Source organism: Eleutherodactylus coqui, chromosome 5, assembly GCF_035609145.1.
Source record: "Eleutherodactylus coqui strain aEleCoq1 chromosome 5, aEleCoq1.hap1, whole genome shotgun sequence".
NCBI classification, from domain to species: Eukaryota; Metazoa; Chordata; class Amphibia; order Anura; family Eleutherodactylidae; genus Eleutherodactylus; species Eleutherodactylus coqui.
In genome coordinates, this window is record NC_089841.1 from 59,377,385 (window position 1) to 59,404,016 (window position 26,632).

At 45.9% G+C, this 26,632-nt stretch overlaps 1 protein-coding gene across 4 annotated transcripts in view; it reads left to right on the forward strand.

Annotated features, from left to right (window-relative positions):
* ARK2N (arkadia (RNF111) N-terminal like PKA signaling regulator 2N) overlaps window positions 1–11,458 on the forward strand; it is a 52,047-nt gene extending 40,589 nt beyond the window's left edge. For 3 of the 4 annotated variants that reach the window (XM_066602601.1, XM_066602603.1, XM_066602602.1), the window contains exons 3-5: window positions 2,090–2,272; window positions 5,646–5,772; window positions 7,738–11,458. In XM_066602601.1, coding sequence (XP_066458698.1) covers window positions 2,090–2,272; window positions 5,646–5,772; window positions 7,738–7,927 — 500 coding nt within the window. In that variant the 3' untranslated portion in view covers window positions 7,928–11,458. The remainder of the gene's footprint in view (window positions 1–2,089; window positions 2,273–5,645; window positions 5,773–7,737) is intronic. The other variant, XM_066602606.1, reaches the window with a different exon arrangement.
* Window positions 11,459–26,632: the final 15,174 nt, after the last annotated feature.

Here is a 26,632-nt window from a genome sequence, read left to right on the forward strand (position 1 = left end):
CACGAGAAATTTTGCAACTTTCTATTATACTTTGATTCAAGATCTCAGCTTGCTGTTAGCAAATGGAAATCTATCTAGAGGCTTCTATACAGATCTAATATATCTCACTGGATTCGTTACTTTTGCTTCTTGTAATTACGAGTCTGAACCTGAAAGGCCGATACGTTTTTACCTGCACTGATACATTGTAGCAAATTCTCAAGACAGGAAAATCTATTGCCGTATTTAGCTTGTAGAGCATTGCTCTGTCCAGGTTCCCACATGCCTGGCTGTCCATTTTCTTATTTCCTCTGGCATTACAGGGAAACTGGGCTAGAACGGACCCCGTTGTTTTCTATTGGATAGTTGGGGACATCTGGCACACCATTTTTGATCCCTCTTTGCATCGGAGAGAAAAACATTGCATGCAGTATTTTCCTGTCCAGCTATGAATGGATTCAATCCGCAGGGATAGGCCATCAATAGTAAACCGGCAGGACTCCACTGCCCAGGGCTTCCGCCAATCAGCTGTTTTTTAGGCCTGTATACACATGTACTGAGCTCATTTCTATAGGAAGCAGACAGCTCCATTTTCATTGCAGTGGCCAGGCTTCGTATTACAAGCAAAATTACTCTTCACTTCAATGGCAACTTGGCTTACAATACCAAACCTGGCCACTGCAGTTAGAATGGAGCTGTGTGTGTAGTGAGCTGAATTCTGCAGGAAGCAATCACATCAACCCAGAAGACAGATGACCTGTAAGATTCTAGGTGGCAGACCCCCGCCGCACTACTGTTGATGGCCTGTCCTGTGGATAGACCTATCAGTAGTTTGTAACTGGACAACCCCTTTAATAGCTCCCAGTTATTCCTGACAATTAGCCAAGTTGCTGTGAGCTGCAGTACAGCAATAAAGGGCGATGTGCCTGGGTAAACAATATTGGGGTGATGCCCACTGGAGCGCAGTGCCATCACTTAGGATAGGCTAGGGCTATTACTGTCCTTGAGAGCCCTGCTTATGGCTTATCCATAGAGATGGAGACTGAATGGTGAGGCGATTACTCACTGCCACCTGGCGTCACAGATAATATACCCCCGGTACCGGGACAGAATTTTGTCCCAAAATCAAGAGGGTCGATTTATAGGGTTATTCATGGAGGTGAAATACTCACCCAATCCAGTCCCGCGGTGTCAACATCTCTGCTTCCAGACCAGTTTGGACACCAGGTCACGCGGTACAGAGCTCCATCCGCCTTCCCAGCGTCAGTGACGTCATCGCAGGGGGCTTGCTCTTCGGCTTTCAGTAACTAAGCTGACCCCCTTCTTAGCCATCGCTGATGCAGAGACAGTCAGCCCCCTGCGATAATGTCACTAGAAAGGTGGAGGGAGCTCTGTACCCCGTCATAGGGTATCTGAAATGGGCCAGAAGTGGAGGCGCCAGCATCGCTGGACTGGATCTGGTACGTATTTGTCCCCCCTGGATAATCCCTTTAAACTGTATGCAATTATAGCCGTCTCTCAGCCATGAGCGAAGGCAAGGAAATGTTTTTAGACTCTTAGAGGTCAACAGCAATCGGAGATCTTGAAAAGTGCAAAGAAAAAAACTTTTACTTGTACAGTGATTTAACTTTACATTAAACCGCCAACTTTGAGACCAGCACCCCGGCTGCACAACCTGCCATCTGCCGGATGGTTCAGTGCATTTGTACATCCGGTGCTGCGGTGCATTGTTGTAGGGGTCGTGTTTGCAATTGATATTCTACACTACAATGTCTCCCACAATGCACCACACCAGAATACATTACGCTACTGGACGGGGGTGTCTGCCAGCTCAGTGATGATGGCTCCACAATGAACTTTGAATGTGACTAGGATATGAAGGGGTGCAACGCGAGAGCAAAGTTCATAAAGCTTATATGTAGATTTAGTCTATAAAATGCCGATCCTGGGCGGAGTTTCATAAAAAGGCTTGGTCTAAACTGAAGCACGTAGGGTTAGGTCCCTAATGGGGTTCTACAGTCAAATGCAATTTTTTCCGGCCGAGTGTCATGTAGTAGCGATGCTTTCCCTGCATCCGTTGGGTTCACCATCTACGCCTCTCTCTTTACAGATGGCCCACCCGTTGTAACCCATTACGACATCTCTGACACAAACTCGGACCCAGAAGTGTTGAACGTTGACAACATGCTGGCTGCCACAGTTGTCAAGGAGCATAACAATTCTGTGTCCAAGCAGGAACCCCTGGCATCATGGCGCACAAGGGGACTACTAGAAGAACTGAACGCCGATTCTGGTACGCCGGTGCTCGGTTTTGCTTTACTTGTTAGATTTTTTTCTTCAACTTATTAGTAGATAGGAGATGGAAAAGTGCATCAACAGCGCCACCTATTGGATGGCAATTTTCCTCTTAAGTCCGCATCCAACCTTTCAATAGGCCTTGAAATGTGACTCTGGATATAAACCCAACCAATGTCTTCTGCAGGAGGGAAAGACGCCCATCCTCGGATGGCTGATGACACTGGTTTAGGCCTGTGTCAAGCTTCCAATAGGTGGCACTGTGGAGGTACTTTACTATCCCCTATCTGCATAGCTTTTTCCCAGGAAGCATTGCATGGCCTATATATAAGACTCCCTACACCAACTTGGCGCTCTTCACAAGGAGAAACTACTCCCCTGGACTTTGCTCAGACTGCGTTCATATACAATGGTTGTGTCCGGACGGTGTTTTGATGCCAGAGCAGGACACAACTGACGCCATTTTGGTGTTCCTTGTGGTCTGGTCCGACATCCATAGTCTGATAGAAAAACCTCAGTATGGGGTGGTACCTGTTGTATCAGCTAGCCGCAGGGTAGGTGGTAAAAGTGTGATCACTGGGGCCTCGCCCATACCGATCCTAAGATTGGGGGATCCTCGGTCCCCCCTCCCCATATCGTAATCCCCACAATGGGGAGGAGCTTGAATGGAGCGTCGGGCAAGCATTTCTACTGTCACTCCATTCAACTCAACTGGAAGATATACCCTACGCTTGTACTCGGCCGTCTACGGCAGTGCCATTGAAAATGGATGGAGTAGCACAACACATGCAGGACCACCGCTTCTTTCAAGCTCCTCACCACATTTGGAGGAGGGGGAAGGGCACGGGATCCTCATTCTCAGGGTCGTTGTGAGCGAGACTCCCATTGATCACTTATCTAGTGGAGAGCGGATACAGAAGAGTTCTGCTACAACCCCTCTTTAAGAGCTCTCTCTGGCTGTAAGGCAACTGGCTGCAGCACAACCCCTCCACCGCTGCTTTCTACAAGCACATTAACCCACAAAACCTCCACCCACAGCGAAAAAGGTGAAGGATCACAAGGAAACCATCTTCTCTGCAGAAGTCAATCACCAACTTGTGTGTTTTTATGTTAAATACTTATTGGAAGGGGTTCCTGCCAGTTCATGACATTTCGGCTATTCCAATGTCCATAGGCCCGACAATTTAACAGAGTTGGCTTAGCAAGGTGTATCTCTATACCAAGTGTAGAGACTGACGTGCTCGTTCTTGGGGGTCCGCAGCAGTTTGAGCCCCCACTCAATTCATTTCCCCGACATCATTGATAATACCATAAGGCTGGGTTCACACGGGGCGTCTTCCCGCCGGAAATCCCGCGGTTTGGCCGCAGCAAAAACCGCGAGATTTCCGCCGCGGGAAAACTCGCGGCGGCTTTGAAGCGGCCAGGCTGCTTGCTTTTCCGTTGTGGCCGGCGCTCCCATAGAGGAGAGCGCGGCCGTGGCGGAAAGAAAAGATAACCAGACATGCTGCATATTCTGAAACCGCGGCCGTCGCAGCCGCGGTTCCAGCCTGACTTACCGCATAAATTGGCCGTCCCGTGTGGACGAGATTTCTGAGAAATCTCGTCCACATGGCTGGCTAATCTCGAGATTAGCGGCCGCGGGCGGATTGATTTGCCGCGGCGAAATTCCGCGCGGCAAATCCACCCTGTGTGAATGCAGCCTAAAGATGAATTCTTGCAGATTGCCTTTCACCTGTTTTTCTGGGTTAAGTTCAATCATGATTTTGGCCTTCCCTGGCCAACAGGGCATGGGATTTCCCATAGTCTGCATAGAAATACAAGGGCTCTAGGCATGGGGCACACACTGGCATCATAATCAGCCTGATGGCCATAGACATTAGAGTTATTTAGTTTGGAAAAAAAACAGCTGAGGGGCGACCTAATAACTATGTATAACTAGATCAGGGGACAATACAGAGATCTCCCCCATGATCTACTTATACCCAGGACTGTGATGTAACAAGGGGGCATCCTCTACGTCTAGAGGAAAGAAAGTTTCTACACCGACATAGAAGAGGGTTCTTTACTGTAAGAGCAGTGAGACTATGACACTCTCTGCCTGAGGACATTGTGATGGGGAACTCACTAGAAGAGTACAAGAGGAGCTGGACGCCTTTCTCGAGTGTAATAATATTACATGCTATATCGCTGATTACCGCACAAGGGTCGGTGATCCGGGGATTATACCGATTGCCGGATTTGGAGTTGGAAAGAAATCTTTCCTGTAAAATGAGGAAAATTGGCCTCCATCTCATAGGGTTTTTGCCTTCTGGATCAACACTGCAGGATAACAGGCTGAACAGTCTTACATCCTATGTAACCAGGCAGGATGCCCTTTTTTTTTTTGCGAGTGATCGTTTCCGGTTCTACAATAACCGCACTAAATCTTCAAGCGGTGTTCACATCTGGGACATTTAGGACGTATGAAGAGCATATCCACAAATGTTGGGTAGTTGAAGGGGGGGGGGCTGTACTTTTAGGACTCCCATCTATTGGAGAACAAGGAACAGGCAGGCAATTATCAAACTGCAGTGGAAAGAGCAGCATGCGTGGAAGGGACACGGTATGAAAGTCTTTACAAGGGGGATTCCAGAACTATTTTCTTTGATATGACCTATTCTTAGGGTACCTTTACATGTAGCAGCTGTAATTCAGATAGTTGTTCAGCAAGGTCGCTGACACATATGAACGACAGTCATTTGAAGGTTTTCACACAGAACACTTATTGTTCATTAGTTGTTCGTAGGGGAATCATCCATGCAACTTAGTTCACAAATTGCTCAAATATGAACGACTGTGACTTTACACCAGACAACTTGTAATCAACCAGGGGGGAGCTGAAACCAAACTGCTAGTAAGATTCTCGCTCGCTTGCCCTGTCGGGTCCCATGTTCAGATGGGCCAACAGTCACCCATAATCTTTCTTTTAAACAATTATTCAGGCGACTGTCGGTCCGTGTGAAAGTACCCTTAGTGTAAGCCAGAGAGTGCCCCAATAATACCCCCCGCCAACGCTGTAGTACAACCACCTCTGCATCTAGCTGGTTAGGGGACTCCACAAAACGCCATTGTGGGTGGGCCCTAGGTTTTTCATGCCCGGTCCATGGTGACATCATTCAGTAGTAAGGTCCCTGGCGGGCTGATATATTCCCTGTTGCAATATCTGCAGAGATCACATGGGAGGAAAGCGCTTGATTTTTCCTTCCATGGCTCCCCAGGAACCTCCTAGTTACGTACCTGTAGCGGCCGCTTATGCATCTAATTGTTGCACTGCCGATTGCTTCCTCACATTTGATATACAAAGGTCCTTATTACTTTTCTTTTCTCTGCAGGTCATTTAGATCCTGGGCTGCCGTCTTGTGATAAATTACCCCCCGGCAGTGCGCAGAATAATGATGAAATTAACATTGCATCTTCCGGCAGCGAGGTGGAGATCGTGGGGGTGCAGGAACATGCCAGGTACGTCCACGACTGCATAACCCTACGGGCGACCCTTCACCTTTCTTGCATAGATATACTGTGGATACTGAGTGTCGGATCTGCAGGCCCTGCAGGTGGTCTGATGTACGTTGGGGCTTCCAGAAGACCCTTTCAAAAAAGGAAAGCAGCCACCGGACTGGACAACAACTACATCTATCTTTTGCACCACCACTAGGCGGGGCTGTCTCCAGTTATTTTTGGGGTCAGTGTACATGCCTGTCTGTGCAGGGGATTTAGTTCTGTATCAGCTATGTGGAGCCATGGACGCTAAAAAACTTTATTTAAGAATTAAAGCGACCCTCCATTCAGGAGCTGAAGCGTCACTCAGAAAGGCGCATCATCAATGGAGAAGGGACGGATGTTTGTTAGGTTCATATCAGTGGAGAGACGCATGCACAGAACATTCATATCACTGCACATGCATGGGAAATACTGCGCCTGCGCTCCCTACTGGCAATAATGAGTATCACCCTGCGTCTATGGGGATTGTAGGCAGGTGCAAGGGGAAGTGACGTAAACGCAGAAAACATGGTGACATATATGGCGATCGGCAGGTAGATAAAGAATGTGACAGAATGCCTGAGCAGCCGTTCAGGGGGGATTTCTATTCATTATGAGGGATGGTAGCTCTTAATAATGAGGTTCAGGTTTATAAAAAATAAATGACCAGACAACCCTTTTTACTACAGCGCCTCATATAAAGTAGTCTGGGACACAGCCGGGTCTCATAATTGGTTCAGGCTGCAGACGGGGCATGCCCCAGACTGCAGAGGGGGGGAGACTGAGCCAATGATCAGACCCGTGTGCTCCACACTACAGAGGAGGCAGCTGGAACCAATGACAAGACAGGGGTGGGTCTCAGGTATTGTAGTTAAGCTATAGTCAGAATAGTGTGTCCTAATTGAGATGAGCAGCAAAGGAGCAAGATCTGAGGACAAATAAGTAGCAGGTGATCATCCCTCTCAGCAAGTATGAGCTCCGTACTGGAGAATGACTTTTTAACCTGCACATATTTTTGGATCTCCTTAGAAGACTTTTTTTCTTTATAAAAGGGAGAAAGGCCTGAACCAATGATGAGACAGGGGGTGTGTCCCAGGCTACACAGGAGGCTACTTGAACCAATGATGAGACAGGGCGTGTGTCCCAGTCTACACAGGAGGCCGTCTGAACCAACGATAAGACAGAGGGTGTATCCCAGACTGCACAGGAGGCCGCCTGAACCAATGATGAGACAGGGTGTGTGTCCCAGACAGCAGAGGGGGCAGCTGGAATTAATGACAATACAGAGATGTATCCCAGACAACATGAACCAATGATAAGACAGGGGCGTGTCCCAGACAGCAGAGGAGACAGCATGAACCAATGATAAGACGGGTGTGTCCCAGACTGTAGAGAAGGCAGCATGAACCAATGATAGAGAAGGCAGCATGGACTAATGATAAAACAGGGGTGTGTCCCAGACTGCAGAGGACGCTGTCTGAACCAATGAAGAGACAGGGCTGTGTCCCAGACAGCAGAGGAGACAGCTTGAACCAATGATAAGACAGGGGCGTGTCCCAGACAACAGAGGAGACAGCATGAACCAATGATAAGACGGGTGTGTCCCAGACTGTAGAGAAGGCAGCATGGACTAATGATAAAACAGGGGTGTGTCCCAGACTGCAGAGGACGCTGTCTGAACCAATGAAGAGACAGGGCTGTGTCCCAGACCATTTCAGATTAGGCACTGTAGCGAAACTATAGTCACAGATCACAGCTCTGTCCCAATAGAGGTCAGCTTACGTAGCAGCTTTCAGCTCCTGCCTGGAGGGTCGCTTTAACCGGTACAGACTTTTGGTGTTCAGGATCAGTTGGTTTTAATAAGGCCTATAGAGTTCTACCAGGGTGTTACTCTGTACATCCTTGCATCCACATAATGCTGCCTTCTGTCATCCCCTCTGACAGGTTCGTCCATCCCCGGGGGGGCGTCATACAGAGCGTGTCTTCCTGGAAGCATGCCACCGGCTCGCAGTACTACAGCTCACACCAAACTCCATCATGGACAAGCGTGAACACCCAGCAAAACTGGACTTCACCCCCAGAAGTAGTTGACCTAACGCTGGACGAGGATTCCAGGCGCAAATACTTACTGTAACATTGACTCCTCCCTGTTTCTGTCCTCCCTTTTTCCTGTGGCACAATTGTCTCTTGTAAAGTTTCCGTCGCTCTCTTCCAGGAGGCCAGGAACACGTCTTTTGAGAGGAATCCTGAATTAACGAGCCTATCAGTAATTTTATTTTATCGTTCATCGCGCAGCCAGCCAAATCGCTTCCTGCCCTCCCCCCTTGGGATACCTATCTGAAAAAAAAAAAAAAAGATCATGAGATAAAGCACTTTTCACATTTAGTTTTTTTTCTCCCCTCCCCCTCCGTTTTGTGCTTTAATTTAATTCTTTGGTAAAAAAAAAAAAAAAAAAAATTTAATATATGCAGAAATATTTATACTGTATCTGTAGAACTGATAATCGGTAAGGACGCCTCCACAGCACATACACTGAGCACTTACAGCTAGGGAATCTGGTTCAGGGAATATTTACAAGCGCGATTAGAGTCGGAGGCAGCCATATTGTGGGCGGAGTCAGTATGCATTGGCACCGCTACTTGCCAGTTTGCTAGGGGAGATGCCTGTGGCTGGAGAAAGATTGGATATTGGTCTGACCAAAATAGCTACCGTCGTGACAGATAGTCTCTAGTCATGTGACCGTACAGGACATATGGAACCTGTAGCTTGAAGCAAGTCACAAGCACATACATTGTCTGCTGTGGGTTACCTCCTACAATGCAGGCTACCATCACAACCACTATGGCCAGGATTTGGTGGTCTATGCCCAGCGGCCCTCACTGTTACATAGAAGCCCTCCCTCTGAGGTAGAGGAGGCCATGATGTGTAGATTGGGTTTAAGCTATCTTTCAGGGTACATTAAGCAATTGCTTCAATAAGTTACTTAGTTTCATGTTGTTAGTAGTGCTGATAATAGACATTCTCAGCACAGATCTCAGTATATAGATGGACACCAGTAGCTCCACCCTTGAACACCGTTTTTGCAGCTTATATAGATAGAATTTACATGTAATGTTACAGATGTGGCAACCCTTAACTTGAGTTTTGTTAAAAGGGGGTGTCCATCTTTAAACGAGGCCTCAGGATAGGCCATCAATAGTAAATGGGCAGAGGTTCAACACCTGGGAACCCTGACGATCAACTGTACTCCAGGTTGTGCAGGAAGCAGAGAGCTCTGTTCCCATTGCAGTGGCCAAGTTTGATATTACAGGCAAAGCTCTGGTTGAAGTGAAAGGGAGGAGTCTGTAGTCCTCAGAATGGCCGCTGTAAAAGACGAAAAAATACAGCTTTCCGAGCACTCACAGGATTGTACTCGAATGTAAAAAAAAAAAAAAAAGTGCAGCGATCACATGAACGCTGCTTCTTCAATCATCTGATTTCAGTCTTGATTTTAGAGGCAAATTTCCCATTAAAGTGAATGGGAGGAGCCCCTAGTACTCACAACAGCCACTATAAGAAAAAATAAATAAAAATACAGCGTTCCGAGTACTCACAGGATCATACTCAGATGTAAATGTTGAAAAGGCTGCAGCGATCACACAAGTGCTTCTTCCCCTTCAATCAGTTGATCCCGGGCTTGGTATTACAGGCAAAGTTCCCATTGAAGTGAATGGTAGGAGTCTGTAGTACTCATAACAGCTACTAGAAATAATATGGCGTTCCAATTACTTACAGGACCATACTCAGATGTAAACGGTGAAGAGGCTGCAGCGATCACATGAACACTGCTTCCTCTTCAATCATCTGTTCGCAGGTGGTTGACCTCCACCGATCAGGTATTGAAAACCTGTCCTGAGGATAGGCCATCAATTAGATAACTCCTTCATGTGATTCGGTTCCTATCAGTTTGTTTGTTTCTGTTATCTCACAGCGCAGATGGCCAGTAATATTTCGGTCATCAGTGATCTCGCCTCATAGACTAGATAAGACGGGGTTTTCTTACATGATTTTATGGTTGTCTCCTAATATATTAGATGTGTCTGGCATTTGCTTGTCCCATCGCACCTCTCCTCTTTTTGCATCATCCATAGCATACAGGTTGCACATACACCTTGGAAATTCTTATAAGCTTATAAAAAGAGGAAATCTTAAAAAGCAAAAACCTCTTAAAACCCCACAAACCGGATACCCTCTTGTCCTATGAATGATGGTGTATCGATGTGTAATATACAGCCCCAGGCTTCTCATCATCAGACTATGGTGACACCATGCCCAAGGTAGGACATATCCAGACTACCACCTCCAGTCATAGCCAATGAGAAAGTGGTAGTCTGAAAAACCTACAGCCTGTGAGATTCCGCGATAAGCAGGTTTTCATTGGTTAACATATGTGCAGGCCAGGGCAGCCAGCGGGTATTACTTCGCTGCAGAGATGGGTATATTACTAGAGGAAATATACAAAAAGACCCAAACATTGATCGCCATATTTTAAGAGGACTGCCTTTTAGCATCATTGGGGGTCTTAAAAGGATGCAACTTTCTAGTTTTTGACGGCTCCTCACCACTTTTCTGCAACTAAAAAAAAAATATCTATGAGAGAACCTGGCAGCGATACACAATTTCCCTGCAGCGCCCCCGTAGGGGAAATTAAGCATTACATGAAATCCATTGAAATCTCTAAACAGCATAGATGTTGGGTCCTCCAGAGGGAGAGATTAACTTTGTAGCAAGATTCCTCAGTGGGACCCCCTACCTTTATTAAACGAGACAACCCCTTAAAGGTAACAGATTCCCTTTAAGCTCACACAGCTGCATCCGTTTCCTCCATGAATCTTCCTTCTTTCCTGTCCGCTCTGCAGGGAGGTCCAAATATTTCACAGTCTCCAACCAGTTCTCCCATCTCTGCACCTTGCTTCGATTCTCCCATGTAATGCGGCTATAAAATACACACTGTTGTCAGAAGGGAAGATGCCAAGTCCGCTCGTTGGGTCGTAGCGTTCTAAGCCCTGGCGCCATGTTTGTGCTCGCCTGGTTCCTTCATGGACGGACTGATTTGTTTTTTTTTTCTTGTTAGGGTGCATTTAAATGCGTGTAAATACAGAGCAGCTTGACGGCGTGTACAAAGAGGCTCGGCACCGTTGTGTTTTTTGCTTTCAGGTTTTTTCATGTTTTAGTCTTCGTTGTCGTTTTTAACCTTATTTAAGACACTACTTTATAATCATTTTAACAGAGTTTATGTTGTTGAGACGAGCTAACGCAATCACTGGATGTACGTGCGGTCCGGACGAATACAGACATGCCTCGCTCACGGTTTTTTAGGAGGCTTTTCCCCTCCCGTTTTCATCTGTTTAATTTTTACACTTTTTGAAAATCAGTTAGCAGTTAGCGGTGCAGTAGATTTAGGGACGCGGCTACGTTGTAAGACTGGCGGTAGCAAGTGATGTCATATATACCATATGAGCCAAACAAAGGGGTGGGGGGAATGGAAGCGCCAGATCTAGGACGTGTTGAACGGATCTCATTGACTATAATGGGTCTGTCAATATAGCACAGCATGCTGCTCAATTTTGACTGAGAATTTCTGCCGGATTTGATCCAGAGGATCCACACAGATGCGAACCACCTTTAGAAAAAATGGTCTGATTTATTTTACCTCCAGGAAACACTACTGCTTTTCTCCACAGACTGTGTTTAGTATTGCAGTTCATTCCTAGTCAATTAAATGATGGTGAGCTGCAATACCACACACAGCCTACAGTTAAGAGTGGCGCTGTTTCAGGAAGAAAAAAAAAAAGCGGCCCCTCTTTCTAATCCTGTACAGTCCGTTTTAAAGGGGGGTTTTATAGGATCATCTGACACGTCCTTTTCCCTAAAGACTAACACCTGCATCTCTTGTAGGGCTGGATGACCCCCAACTTCACCCATTTTAAGGCATTAACTGGACAATGTGGGGGTATTTACCTAAGGATCCTTAGGGCTTAAGCGCCTGACTGTCATCCCAATGATTAGCGGTCCTATGCTTTCACACAGGAGCAATGATCGCTCACTGAATGGAGGTGGAGTGGCCTGGAGATCGTCCCGCCCGCCTCCAGTCACAGTAAACAGGCAGTCGTTCATAGATGAATGACTGCCTGTTCTCGCACACTGTCGTTTGCTTGTCGTTCATCATTCAGTTTCTGAAGGCATAAAAATCAAATGAATGATCATTCAGTCGCTGGCAGCGTTTACACTGAATGACTAGTGATCAGATTCGCACGATTATCGTTCCGTGTAGAAGGGCGCCAGGACCTATGTTTTACACGCTGGTCTTAGATAAATGTCAACTGAGTTAGATGCACCAAATCTAATAGGAAGCACAAGGCCATTAGTTAACTTTGGCGCACCCTGCGCTGGCTGTGCCTCACTTTTGGAAACCTAGGTCAGATCAAACCTGTCATAGATCTGCATGATTAATTTACACCAGTTTCTGGCTAAAATTACAGTCAATTTGATATGCTGTGGCCGGCCAAGCCCCGCCCACTGATTTTTTTTTTATATACACAAGGGGCGGGTGCAGCGTAAAAAGTCAGCTACGTTTTTGCGCAAAATTTAACTTGCGCTAAAATTGTGCAGCTTTCCTATGCCAGAATTCTGGAGTAAATGCTTTTACACATTCCCCCCTTCTGTCTTGCCTCTCCCCCAACTATATAAGACAGTGATACTCCTGTTCCTGAATGCTTTCCAGCCCGCACTATGGCTGCCTCCACTGTCTATAGACCACCCATTGTGATACGGAACAGGGGGCAACATGGGGTTAAAAAAAAAACGCAGCAGTAGAAACATCAGCACAGCAACCAATCAGATTGCAGCTTGCAAAAATACAGTCCTCTGATTGGTTGCTGTGGTCGACACCCTCATTTCTCTTCTCTCCGCATTGTTTGGTGTCCCCTCCCCCTCATTTACGCCCTCTCTTCTTGCAGATCAGTTGTGTTTTGGCTCCTTTTACCGTTTCAGGAAACGCCCGGGACCAGTCCCAGTATTTCCTGCCCTGTTGTCACCCGTTAATCTAGAGTACTAAATCCTCGCTGTGCTCTGTATTTCTTTCTTCCTTTTAACCATTTCCTCAGTTGTATTTTTTTTTTTCCTTAGTTTTGGTCGTCGGGGGCAGGGAGGGGAGATAAGAGTGTTATTATAAATACATATATTTTTTGGTGCGAGATGAGAACTTCTGTTTTTGAAACATGTCTGTAGAATAAAAGTTACAACTATTTTAAGACCGAATAAAATAGAGTGAATTATTTAAAAAATGTTCCTTGTGGTTATTGGAGCATGCGGGCGGTCGTGTGTACCCGTGGATGAGCGCTGGGTCCACCCTTAAAGGGGTTGTCTCGTTTCTAGCAGTTTTGTTGCAGGAAGCAGACAGCTCCATACATTGCGCAGTAGGTGGGGTTGGTACTGCATTGAAATCAATGGGAGCCGTACCTGCAGTACAAGCGCCGGCCACTACGTGGGAGGTTGGCGCGGAGGCTTCTGCTCCGACCTCTGTTATTGCGGTGCTGACAGCATGCGGCCGCACAGCTGATTGGTCGGGGTGCCGAACGGTGGACCCCAGCCGATCAACTATTGATGACCAATCCTGAGGATAGCTCATCAATAGTATTTTCACAGAAAACCCCTTTAATAAAACAGACACTGAATGGCAATTGACAATTTCATGCTTGGAGCTTCTCTATAGACATTAGACTTGTGATCCCTGTTTTGCAGTATAAGAATCACATGACAACTTTTCCATGGATAACTTTCAGTGGGAATCCATTGTAGGGGGAGCGCTGCATAGAATTAAATAAGCTACGGGTATGCTTCCATGTGCAGAGTGACCTCAGTAGTAATAATGACCCCTATATCTGTCCCAGTAGTAAAAGTGTCCCCCATAGTGGCCTCAGTAGTAATAGTGACCTCCACAGTGGCCTCAATAGTAATAGTGTTCCCAATATCAGCACCATTAGTAATAGTGACCCCCACAGTATCCCCAATAGTAATAGAGCCCCCCTAAGACCGATACACTTACCTCCTCCTTGTCTTCAAAGCGCCACTGCTCCTCTGCTCAGCACTGCTGTGGGTGGAAGTGTGTGCACCCAGATGCCACCTCCCTTCTCTCCCCTCTTGTGGAACCAAGGAGGAGAGGTCACGGGAATCCCGTCACTGCCGTCAATAATCACTTTCATGGTGAACTGGTGTCACAAAAGCGGGACAGACTTCTTGAAAACAAACAAAAAGGCTGTCCCTCTTAAGGACCCTGGGGACAGCGGGACTGTCCCTTCTAAATCGGGACGTCTGGTCATCTCATTTTAGATGATTCCAGATTTCTGTTGCACCGTGATGATGGGAGGTAAGAATTTGGCACAAGCAGCATGAATTTGATGACCCCTTCCTGTCAGCTGATCAGAAAATGTCAGCACCTCCATCTAATTTGCAGTAACTACAAGAAGCTTCCTGTCCGCAGGGGCCGATATTCCTGCAGAATGATTTAATCACTTAGTAGAATCTACACCATGATGAATTGCTGTAGTTCTGAAGGTCCAACGTGTTACTAGATGGGGATCTGTAATAATGTGTAAGTACTGCAACATTAGGGCAAAGGACAAAAATGAGTAGAATTCCACATAAAATATTCTCTCATTTAACAGATTCTTTCCCGTGGATCTGAGACTTATAACAGAATTGAAGATTAAAATAAAGCGATTAATTATTCATATGCGGCGCGTCTGCCAAATTCTGCTCAATGCAGTAATCTGGAAATATCCTCCTTCTGAACAGATTTAGTGCTTGGATTCACGCTGTGAGTCACCAGGGAGACAGAGGGGCTATGAAACCGGAGACTATGCGTCCCAGCCTTCAATAACCATGCTCCAACCCTCATAGAGCAGATGGAATCACACTTTCGCTGGATGTGTCATATGTGTATATGGTGGAAAGAAGTTTTTGTAAGACTTTGATATAGTCAACAGGGTGGTACAGAAAATATAAGGCTTCCGTTCCTACATATATGGTCAGAGTTGTCAACCTGGAAAAGGTCAGTGCTGGATGAGATCCCATCATAGCCACTGTTGAAGCTGGTCAAGACTTGTACGATCATCCATCATCCTGGAATGATCAGTGACCATTTACGGTACCCATATTGTGGGCCAGTACAACGAGGCCCCTCCATAACTGTATGCATGCATTTGTCTTGTCAGCATCTTCTGTGTTGCAAGAATGGTGTGTATTGCCTAGCTGCAGCACTGAAAGGGTTAACTGTCTGGCATGTGAGCTGACTGTTTGGAAAATGTATCCGTTTGTTTGTCGTGTGACCTTGTAAGATATATGTGCTTGCAAGGCGTGTGCAAGGGAGTTCTGAGAGAGTTCTGGTTTGAAAGTGTTCTGTTCTGGACCTGCAGCAGAGAGGTCTTCAGGAGATCCACACAGGTACCTTCAACCTGTGTGGTTCAGAATGGAAGAGGCAGAGAGAATAGCCTAATGACTGTCAGGGACCACTACCCCCAAGAGTTTGGCAGCGTGAACCTGACCGTGAGTGTGGACTGGTAGAGATTAGGAGAGAGAAGAAAGTGTGGAGCGAGCCAGGAACTAAAGAAAACTGTGGCTGTGGTTTCTCCTGCCAATGAAGCTGCGCAAGAGAGGATTTACTCCACCATCTAGGAATTACCCACTGCAGAAGAAATGGTGGCGTCACCTGTGACAAAAGAGACTAAAGTAATCCAAAATTAGGTTTCCCTTTTTATTAACCTGCCCTCGGCTCTTGGACATGTCACCGATTACCCTCCAGGTGGGAGACGGTAGAGCCACCGTGAGAAGGCCCAAACTCTACCCACTGTCCCCTAGGCAGTGGCCCGCTTCTCAAACGCTGCAGAGTGGAGTTAACTTGGCGTCACGAACAGGATGAATCTCATGTACCTGTTCCCAAAAAGCTGCTAAAAAGCCACACAAGAGAGATGTGTTCTCGTCGCGCAAGGATTTTACCTGCGTAACGCTTCTGGCGAAGTTAGTTTCGTTTTCAAGGCCCTCTGTTTCAGTTGTCCAGGACAAGATCCCTCTGACTCTTATGAATAGATTGCGAGTCCTCTGAGCCTACGGACATTCGTCAGAGTGGTGCCAGACTGAGTGGTGTGTTTAAAATGCAGCAAGAAGATTCCGATTTATATGTGGCAGAGATGCTCTACAGATTGCAGAAGGACTGTGTGGTGTTGTTTGATTGTGTAGAATTGCTTGCATTACATGGTGAGCAACCAAGTGTTCATGTGGACTGTGACACTAGGGTGAGTAAAGTTGATGCTCAGCCCTCATGTTTCTCGGAGTTCCCAGCCCGTGAAAAGTTCCGACCAAGAAATTCTCATCAAGGCTGTGAAAAAAGTAGGGGGGGGGCCCTCCACAAAGCAACAGTCTGCAGCTGAGAACCACCCAGAGGAGGAGACTCCCTCTGCCTTCAGCGAATCACTGAACTTGTCTCAGCAGAAGGACAAAAGCACTTAAACAGGTGAGATGGTTCTCAAGCAAACGAGCAGGTTCCCTTTTGGCCCACGGCCAGAACCGCAGTCGTGGAAAAGCGACGAGCAGGAGACGATGGATTGCCTGTTGCATTTTACTCCTGTTTCACTGCCATCAGCTAACATCTCTTCATCAAGGGATGTCCCTGCTACTTCTACTGCACCTCCTACAAGGAGATTTACTTCTCCAGAGCCTGGCGAGCAGAAACGGCCATTTCCTGCTTATCATTCACTGCCAGCAATCCGCCCGTGGAGACTACAACCATACTGGACTGCTACTGGCATGATGGAAGGTCGTTATCCTTCATAGATTCTAGTCCACTACCTGCATCAAGAAGTCAGAGACTTGTTGACGACCCATTTGTTAAGGTGTATGGTGACCAGAACTTTGCTTTCACTTTTGTACGGGAGCCTACGCGTCGCCCAGCAAAGCCACTCCCAACAGTCCCACCGCCGACTTATGTTGTGCCGTGTGATTTTTCTCCAGGATTTCTTCTTCAGAATCGGAGTCTCACACAGATAATCACAGCACAGAGGCCTTCGGATTTTGCTGCGTCGCTTCGCCGATCCCGAGACTCAGGACAAATTGAGGACTTGGTAGTAAGGGTGCGAAACCCTGATAGTCCCTCTTATACTGCGTCCATTGGGTCAGTTCATGAAGCAGCATGCGAACACCCACTGGGTACAGTTCCAAGTCTGAAGAATCAGCGTTTAGAGATTTTTGAACTAAAAGATTCCCGTATTGAGAGACTTTTCTGTCCCTTTTCCTGGACTTCATTTATCCTTGTTTAGCCCCAAATAGTACTTGAAAAGTAACGTTCCCTTTTTTCATAGAACAGTTGTATATTTTGGGAAATGTAATTTTCTATTACATTTATTATATGAAAAATGTTTATTGCAACGTTTAAGCTATGGTGCAGGAGGGTAAAGAAAGAATGCTTAGTAAAGTTTGGTTGTCTCTCTAATGAATGTCTGGTGAAGTAATTGAATGCAATTGGAGTGAAGAGTTTCTGCAAAGTCTTTCTAGCTGTGTAAGTGCGCCGGCATGCTCTTTTTCCTGTCCCAGGGGAGGCATCCACAATATACATCTTTATCTTCAGCTTAGTGGGGAGTATATACCTTAGGTTACTACCCTTCATGAGATAGTCTTCCGGAATAATGATGAATGATTCCGCTTTTTCTGTGTTAATATTACTAGTCAAGCCTTTCTCAGTTTTGTGACTAGTAGCAGTGTGATACCTTGTCTCTTTTTACTAGTCCTTGGGGAGAAAAATTATGTAAGTGCCCCGTGGCAGTGTTAGTGCATCCTGGATTCTGTCCAGCCTGAGAGATTTTTTGTGGTAATGGCCATACCACTTTTCCGCATACACCATCATAAAAATTAACGCTAGCCACAAAATGTGACGTCATAAGTAGTCTCAGTACACTTAGATGGGTAAGTTCTAAAGTAGTTGTGTTTACAGGTTTCGCCTTGCACACTCAATGACTGTGTAGGTTGTGCTCCAGATATTATTGCGTAGGACACTGAAAGCTAGTCCGCTCCAGATATTACATTCTGTTTAGGAGGCGCCGGTGTCGGCTTGTTTAGGCAGGAACTGTAGTGGCCCAGTACAACGGGGCCCTTCCATAACTGTATGCATGCATTTGTCTTGCCAGTGTCTTCTGCGTTGCAAGAATGGTTTGTATTGCCTAGCTGCAGCACTGAAAGGGTTAACTGTCTGGTATGTGAGCTGACTGTCTGGAAAATGTATCCGCTTGTTTGTCATGCGACCTTGTGAGATATATGTGCTTGCAAGGTGTGTGCAAGAGAGTTCTGGGATAAAAGTGTTCTGTTCTGGACCTGCAGCAGAGAGGTCAGCAGCGTGAACCTGACTGTGAGTGTGGACTTATAGACTAAGGAGAGAGAAGAAAGTGTGGTACCGGGCCAGGAACTACAGATAACTGTGGCTGTAGTTTCTCCTGACATCCCGTTAGTTCTCCCTGTCACACCACCCGTCCAGGAAACTGCTGAACTGTATTTGTTGCTAAAGTTGAGTAAAACGACCGGTCGCCTGTCCGTTTACGGAGGCTGTATCTTTAAAAGTCCCCGTGTGTGTGGATTTACTCCAACAACCAGGAATTCCGCCATGGAAGCCTTGCAAGAGGATTTACTCCACCATCTAGGAATTCGGCCGGGTTAGAAATCTCAGGTCTAGGTGAAAATGTCCCATTGGGGCACATTTAGTACTGGCGCAAGTTGCACCTTAGCGCAAATCAAATTAATTTACTAGTGATTTGTGCCAAATTTAACAGATATTTCACCTCTCCACTTTTCTAGAAAAGTGGGTGTGACTTGCTGCCTCGGTGGGATTTTAAAGACATTTAAGAATTGGGACTTTAAACAAGTTTATTGAAATCTCACTCTAGTAGCTGGGTGGTGTGTGCAAAGTCATATAATCCCTTCCCTGAACAACAAGAAAAGATGGTTATAAAAATTTTAAAAAATAAATACCTTTCTTCAGCTACCAGAGCTCAGACGCGTCCAGCCGGCTCTTCTCCTGCACTGCTGTCAGTAGTATTCAGCAGGGGGGGATTTAAAATCCCTGCCTGCTGAATGGGCTGCCTCTGATTGGCTGAGCACTGTGACCAATCAGAGGCAGCATTCACCAATTAATGAATTCATCAATGGGTGAGTGAGTGCTGCCTCTGATTGGCTGAGTGCTGGGACCAATCAGAGGCAGCTCTCAGCGATTGAATGACAACTGAGAGCTGCCTCTGATTGGTTCTAGCGCTCAGCCCATCAGAGGCAGCATGAATTCATGAATGGGTGAGTGCTGCCTCTGATTGGCTGAGTGCAGGGACCAATCAGAGCCAGCTCTCAGATGGCATTCAATAGCTGAGAGCTGCCTCTGATTGGTCACAGAGCAGTGCAAGAGAAGAGCGGCCTGGACGCGGCTGAGCCCTGGCAGCTGAAGAAAGGTGAGTATTTTTTTTTTTTTAATCACCATTTTTTCTTGTTATTCAGGGAAGGGCTTATATTTAAAGCCCTTCCCTGAAAAACAATTACTGGGTGCCGGCAGCTGGATCCCCTACTGCAGCTGTCATCTGTGACAGCTGTGGTAGAGAATTTTTTATTTCCCGCAGGAATGAAGAATTCCTTTACTGCATCTGTCACAGATGTGGCAGGTGCAGCATGGACTTCTTTTTACTAGCAGGGATAAAGGAAACATCTGAAAATTCTTGTTTTTCAGGGAAGAGCTTACACGTAAAGCTCTTCTCTGAAAAACAATTCAGGGGTGACGGCAGACCATTGCCTTCAATGGAGCCGCCGGCAGCAGCCGCGGCTCCATTGAAGGCAATGCCGGATCTGCATACACGCATGTTTTTGTGCGTACATAGGTGTGAAACCACCATTACTGCTGGGGGTTTTGAGAGGGGGTTATTGGAACTCCGGGATACGGATCGGGGCATTTTTGATCCTGCTCCATACAACCCCCAAACCTCCATAATGTAACTGTACTAACCCTGTAGGGTTAAACAAGTTATCAACATCAAGACGTCCAAAGTAAAAAAGAGATTCCGTGCTCACAGGGTCCGGGATAATAAATTAAAAGTTCCAAGGAATAGTATATAATTATACCGTACTTTATTGCAACGCGTCTCATCGGATGCCTTTGTCAAGCAATGCAATCATATGCTTAAAAAACGCACCATATATAGCATATAATGTACCCACTCGCTAGACGCCAGTCTCATTAGCATGTGCGCCGTAGGAGGAGGAGTTAAGCCATATTTAAACAGGACGAGTGTCGGGCAAACGATGCCCGACACACGTCCCTGTGTCCCTGCGATACCGTGCTCCTGCACGGGAGCTAGCACACCGGCCTGGTTCACAGAGCTGACAGCAGGGGGACGGGGCAGTGCAGGAGATTTCTCTCATCTCGCTCTCCCGCCCCCCTCCATTCACATCATAAACCTATTGCAACAGCACTTCCAAAAGATCACCACTGTTAGTGGGAGGCGTACATAATCATGCAAAGCTCATAGTCCAGACCTGACTCCAAAGTCCAGTGTAGTGGTCATAAATGCAGAATGATGCGCTAAAAATTTTAGCCTGACAAAGACCCCGGTTGGAGTTGAAACGTTGCTGCATGTATCTTTTGGAGTTTAATAAAGAAGCATCTTCATAGATGCAAGTTACTTTTATGAAGACACTCGGTTTGCTGCTCATCATTCTGAATTTATGACCCCGCCATTCACATAACACAGCTGCTGTTTACTACTGAACGGCGGCTGTTTAAGCTGAACGATGAGCTTCATCGCTCATCTTTCATGCTGCATAAACGATCAGCAATGAAGCTCGTCGTTTAGCTTAAACAGCGGCTGTTCAATAGTGAACAGCAGCTGTGTTATGTGAATGGAGAGGGGCGGGAGAGCGAGAGGAGGGAAATCTCCTGCACTGCCCTGCCCCCTGCTGGCCGCTCCGTGAGCGAGACAGCTCTACTAGCTCCCATGCAGGAGCACAGGAGCGCAGAGAACAGGGTCGCGTGTCGGGCATTGTTTGCCCGACACTCGTCCTGTGTAAATGGGGCTTTAGTCGATTGACATAGGGACGTATCTCACTTGATATATTGGACGCAGCGTGCTAATTGGGAACGGCGCACATGCTAATGAGACTGGCGTCTAGCGAGTATATGGGGTATATGGGGCGTTTTGTAAACATATGACTGTATTGCTTGAGAAAGGCGTCAGCCGAAACGCGTTGCCATAAAGTAAGGTATAATTATATACCATTCCTTGGAACTTTTAATTTATTACCCCAGACCCTGTGAGCGCGGAATCTCTTTTTTACTTTGGACTTCTTGGTTATGTTAAGGCTCTCTGTTGGTGAAGCCCTTCTTGATACCTAGCTGGCTCTCCAGTCACTCGCTGGATCGTGGAACGGGATGATGTCTATATGCAAACTTGGATGTTAGGTGCGGGTGGGTCTCCATGTCTAAGGTGATTCCCACCCAGCACCAGGTGAGTTTTTCCTATCGCCTATTTCTATACAATTGATATGTAAAAAACGGAGCGCTGTATCACCCCTTGATTCAATTAAGTTATCAACATCGTGCAACATTTATAAATATGTCACATCTTAGGCTGGAGAAGAGAAGAAAAGCTGCTAGAGAAGTGGTATAAAAAATTCTGCATATGATACACTAGCTGATATACCCGGCTTTACCTGAGGTCATTTGGTAGAGGCGTTTACCTATTGTTCACTCAGAAAAGTATATGAAGTCATGGTTACTTCAGAGGAACTGAGGAATAAAAAATGTATACACATAAAGAAGTGGTAGATTCAGCTCAGACTGCATGTACCAATGTCCCGCTGCAGAATGTGCCAACCCTCCCACTCTCCTCACTTTTCACCCTTAAAGGTAACACCCCTTTTTTATTCAAATTTACCCCCAGACTGGAGGTTGCAGACCCTTTTTAACCTTAAAGGCTTGCTCCATCCCTGCACATGGCACTTTCTTGTACTTTACAGCCTTTCAGTATATGCACACAGAGGTCAGTTAGATTCTCCTCAGTATATACACATAGAGGTCAGTTAGATTCTCCTCAGTATATACACATAGAGGTGAGGTAGATTCTCCTAAGTATATACACATAGAGGTGAGGTAGATTCTCCTCAGTAGATACACATAGAGGTGAGGTAGATTCTCGTCAGTATATACACATAGAGGTCAGTTAGATTCTCCTCAGTATATACACATAGAGGTCAGTTAGATTGTCCTCAGTATATACACATAGAGGTGAGGTAGATTCTCGTCAGTATATACATAGAGGTCAGTTAGATTCTCCTCAGTATACAAATCATTTCCCTAGGCTTTATGGTTTCTGAGAAAAGAACTATGTCATGTATCATAGATTTTTATATTTTTTCACGCTTAGAATTGAATATTGAAGTTGCAACCCCTTTACTTTTCCTATTAGGAGGTAAAGAATGGTCATGGCAAATTTCATATTTGTGCAGCTCAGATATGTGTTATTAGTTACATTACTTAGGGGGGTCACTTAGGGCTCCTGCACACTGGTGAGAGCGATATTGGGCCATGATTCACACGCAAATCTTCTAAAAACCCCTGGATGCGCGGCGCTTTCATGTGAAAACAGTAGCACCGGCCCTATTGAAAGCAATGAGAGAACATAGGGATCTCCTGCTGCTGGTATGACAGAAGCTGTAGGGGATTCCTTCATCCCCACGGGGAGTCCCCTCATCACTGAACAAACACTCTGCCGCTGCTTCACAGTGTTCGCGATGTTCTCCCTATGTTTTTAATGGGGCCGGCGCTGCTGCCGCTGGTTCCATTGGAAGCAATGGGCGATATCGCAAAAAGAATGGTCATGCTGCAATGTTTTTCACTCAGCATTGCAGGAGTGAAAACATCACAAATGAAAATGAAACATATTAAATTCATTCGTTTCATAATCATGCGCTTTCATTCATTCTTGCAGAGTGAGAAAAATCAGCCGATTTTCGCCCTAGTGTGAAGGCGCCTTTACTTTCGCACTTAGAATTGAGTAATCAAGTTGTGACCCCTTTACTTTTCCTATTTAGGACCTAAAGAATGATCATGCCAAGGTTCACACTTGTACAACATCGGGAAGTTAGAGAATTAGATTAGGTACATAACATGGGGGGGTCAGGAATGGGGGGGGGTCACTGACTTTTTCACTTAGCATTGAATAATCAAGTTGTGACTCCTTTACTTTTCCTATTTATGACCTAAAAATCGTTGTGCCAAATTTCAAGTTTGTACTTCACAGGCAAGTTAGAGAATTAGATTAGGTACATTACATTGGGGGGGTCACTAATTTTGAATAATCACGTTATGACCCCTTTACTTTTCCTATGTAGCACCAATAGAATGTTTGTGCCAAATGACAAGTTCGTTTGACACAGGGAGGTTACATAACATAGAGGGCCACTTACTTTTGCACTTAGACTTGAATAATCAAGTTGCGACCCCTTTACTTTTCTTATGTAGGACGTGAAGAATGGTCATGCCACATTTCACACTTAAAAAAACACCGGGAAGTTAAAGAATTAGCCCCATTTAAACGCATTGATTATCACTCAAAATTCATTCAAACGATGACATATGAGCGATAATCGTTGCATGTAAATGCTACCATTGTTTACTTTTCAGCTGAACGATGATTTTAAGGTGAGCTTAAAATCCATCCTTCAGCAGGAGGTAAATAGCAGGGACTGCATGCTGTTTTCTCCACGGGAGCAGCTGATTACATTGTTTTCTTGCTGACAGCCCATGGGAGAACAAAGGAGCTGATTGCAGAGCTCAGAACACCTGTTGAGTTCTGTAAGCAGCACCAGGAGGCTCATTTACACGCAAATGCAGCTAATAAAGTGCTAATGGACATTAGTATCCATCAGCACTTCATGCAAAATGATCGCTAGAGCTATCAATGTTTCAATGCTTTAAAAGATTGTCTTTGCGTGTAAATGAGCCTTTCGATTAGGTACAGTGCATAGGGGTTCATTTACTTTTGCACTTCGCAATAAATAATCGAGTTGTGAACCCTTTACATTTCCTTATTAGCACCAATAGAATGATTGTGCCAAATTTCATGTTTGTACGACACCGGGAAGTTAGAGAATTAGTGTCGAGACAGACAGTGAGGGCTGATAGATAGATAGATAGATAGATAGATAGATAGATAGATAGATAGATAGATAGATAGATAGATAGATAGATAGTGTCTGCAGTGGAGTTTACACTCTTATCTCCCCATCACATGATATAATCTTTAGGGCAAGTAAGTTGGAAGCCACTTAAAAGGATTGTCTGGTTACAAACTAACTTTTTAAGATAAGATTCAAATGAGATAAAACAACTGATGCTTACCGTCCTCGGCTCAGGTGATTCCGCGCTGCAGCCCCATGATCCTCCCAGTTTGTGTTGACAGCGGAAGTCAAGTGACCGCTGCCTGCCAATCAGAGGCTGCAGCGTCACCGTTCTACCCTTTAAATCACACTTGTTGTCAGGATACGGGGAAGTACATACAAGCTCTATGCACAGTTGCCCCTGGTCGGACTTGGGACCTTAGTGCTGTATGCTGGCAGTGCCAACTATACAGACAGTAACACAGTGCTGCCGGTATGAGGAGAGGCTGAACATTGATCCCTGGCAGCTGCAGCCATTTCCCTCCTTCCAGAAGATTAAATTGATTATTCTGGTTTAGTGCGGTGATGAGATTCATGTCTCCTCGTTCTCTGCAATGCAGACCTGCAGCCAAAGGGATTCCCGTCATGTCACTGATGTCACAGCTGCATTCAAGCAGAAGCCATCCTGGCGCAGTTTGACTATAAAACCTGATGATGCGCCCCCTGGGGGATTTTTTTATCCAAGAAAAAAATGGTGTAAAAAAATGTGAAAATTTTAGTGCATACCCTTTTTTTCAAACAGCTCATCCAATTTTTTAAGAAATTGGGTGTGGTTTAGAGGGAAGGGGCGTGGCCACCAAGCTTGGCAAATTTAACTTTAATCTATGCCAGAAATTGGTAAAATTACACCTGGAATCTAATCCAGCTCATAATTATTTCTTTGGTGTATGAAAGGCCCGAGATGTGACAAATGCCCGTTTTAATACGTTTGGCGCATCTTACTCCAGCCGGGATCATATTAGGACTCTGATGGTCTGTCAGGTGTACCAGCACTGACCAAAGAATATTGTCCAAGTGGTATACAGTATAAACTCGCTTTCATACGGGCTAATGATCTCCCGAGCATTGTCTCATGTAAACAGGGCAGCAATCAGCCAGCAGATGAGTGAATGCATGTTTGCCGGATGATTGGATCTCTTGTGCTGCCGAGAACACCATAGTTGTCAGCAGCACTTCTTCACCTATGGAGAGGGGATGCGCTGCTGGGAATGATGAGAATATATGGGGGATGACATATGGTATGTACAATACTTCATCCGCCATACCATACGAATCAGCCTGTATGAAGGCCATTTAATGGAGTACCGATCTCCTTGATCAGCGCTTGTGAAATGGCTCAGATCAAACGGCGTAAGGCCGCTCTACCCCCTTAAGGGCGCATTCAGATGACCGTATATCGGCCAGGTATTCATGCCGGCCGATACACGACGTCTCTCTGCAGGGGGAGGAGGCTGAAAGAGTCGGGAGCAGTGCTCTGAGCTCCCGCCCCCTCTCCACTATTTGCACTGAGAGAAGGCGGGGCTAAGTTCAGAGAATTAGCTCCGCCCCTATACCACCTCTGCTCATTGAAAATAGTGCAGGGGGGTGGAGAGGAGGCAGAGAGGGGGTGGCAGCTCAGAGCACTGCTCCCGGATATTCCAGCCTCCTCCCCCTGCAGAGAGGGACACCGTATATATCGGCCGGCGTGAATACGCAGCCGATATACGGTCGTCTGATGCGCCCTAAGGGTGCGTTCACACGAGCGCATAAACGGCGCGTTTTTGCGCCCAATCGTATAAACGTGACCATCGGACACATTGGTTTCCAATGTATTCGTTCACACGGGCGATTTTACGGCGCGTAAAAACAGCAACCCGAAAAAAAAACGGAACATATGCGACCGAAATACGCGCCAATGCATATTCGATGGCCGAAAAGATAGTTTGCAAAGTAGGAACAAACGATAATACGCTTTCTAGCTCTGGTCATGATCGCCGAAAAACGTTCTTTCCGGCGATTAAACGCTGCGCACGTGCGAATGTAAATACGCCTACGCTCGTGTGAACGCACCCTTAAGACCAGAGTGTTTAGGTCATAAAGGACCTGACACTTTTTAGCGATTTTATGGCCCTATATTTTTTTTCTTGGCCTACCCAAATTATTTTTGCTGCTTTTTTTCCCCATGGCAACTAAACAGAACCTCGAGACCTCTGAACTTTGATTGGGGGGAATTTGAATGCCGTTGTCAGAACTGACAAAGCATGGGGTCAGATCGGCTCCCTATTCCTCCTCCATACAAACTTTGAATGCACAAAGGGGTTAAAAAGGAAACAAGAAGGAAGTAGAGGAGGGGGATGAGGCTACAGATTCTTTGCATGCTGTGAGAGGGGAGGAGGAGCTGACCTAAAGCACGCAGGACAAGGATCTATAATATGACCAGTCTGTATGTTGCTGGTCCTTACAGATATAGCAGACTCTTAATATATGATAAATCTTACATGACGCCTAATAATAGTTTTTTGGGTTTTTTTACGCAACAGAAAAACATCAGATAAATAGAAATTAAACAAATGTAATGTTTTGGTCA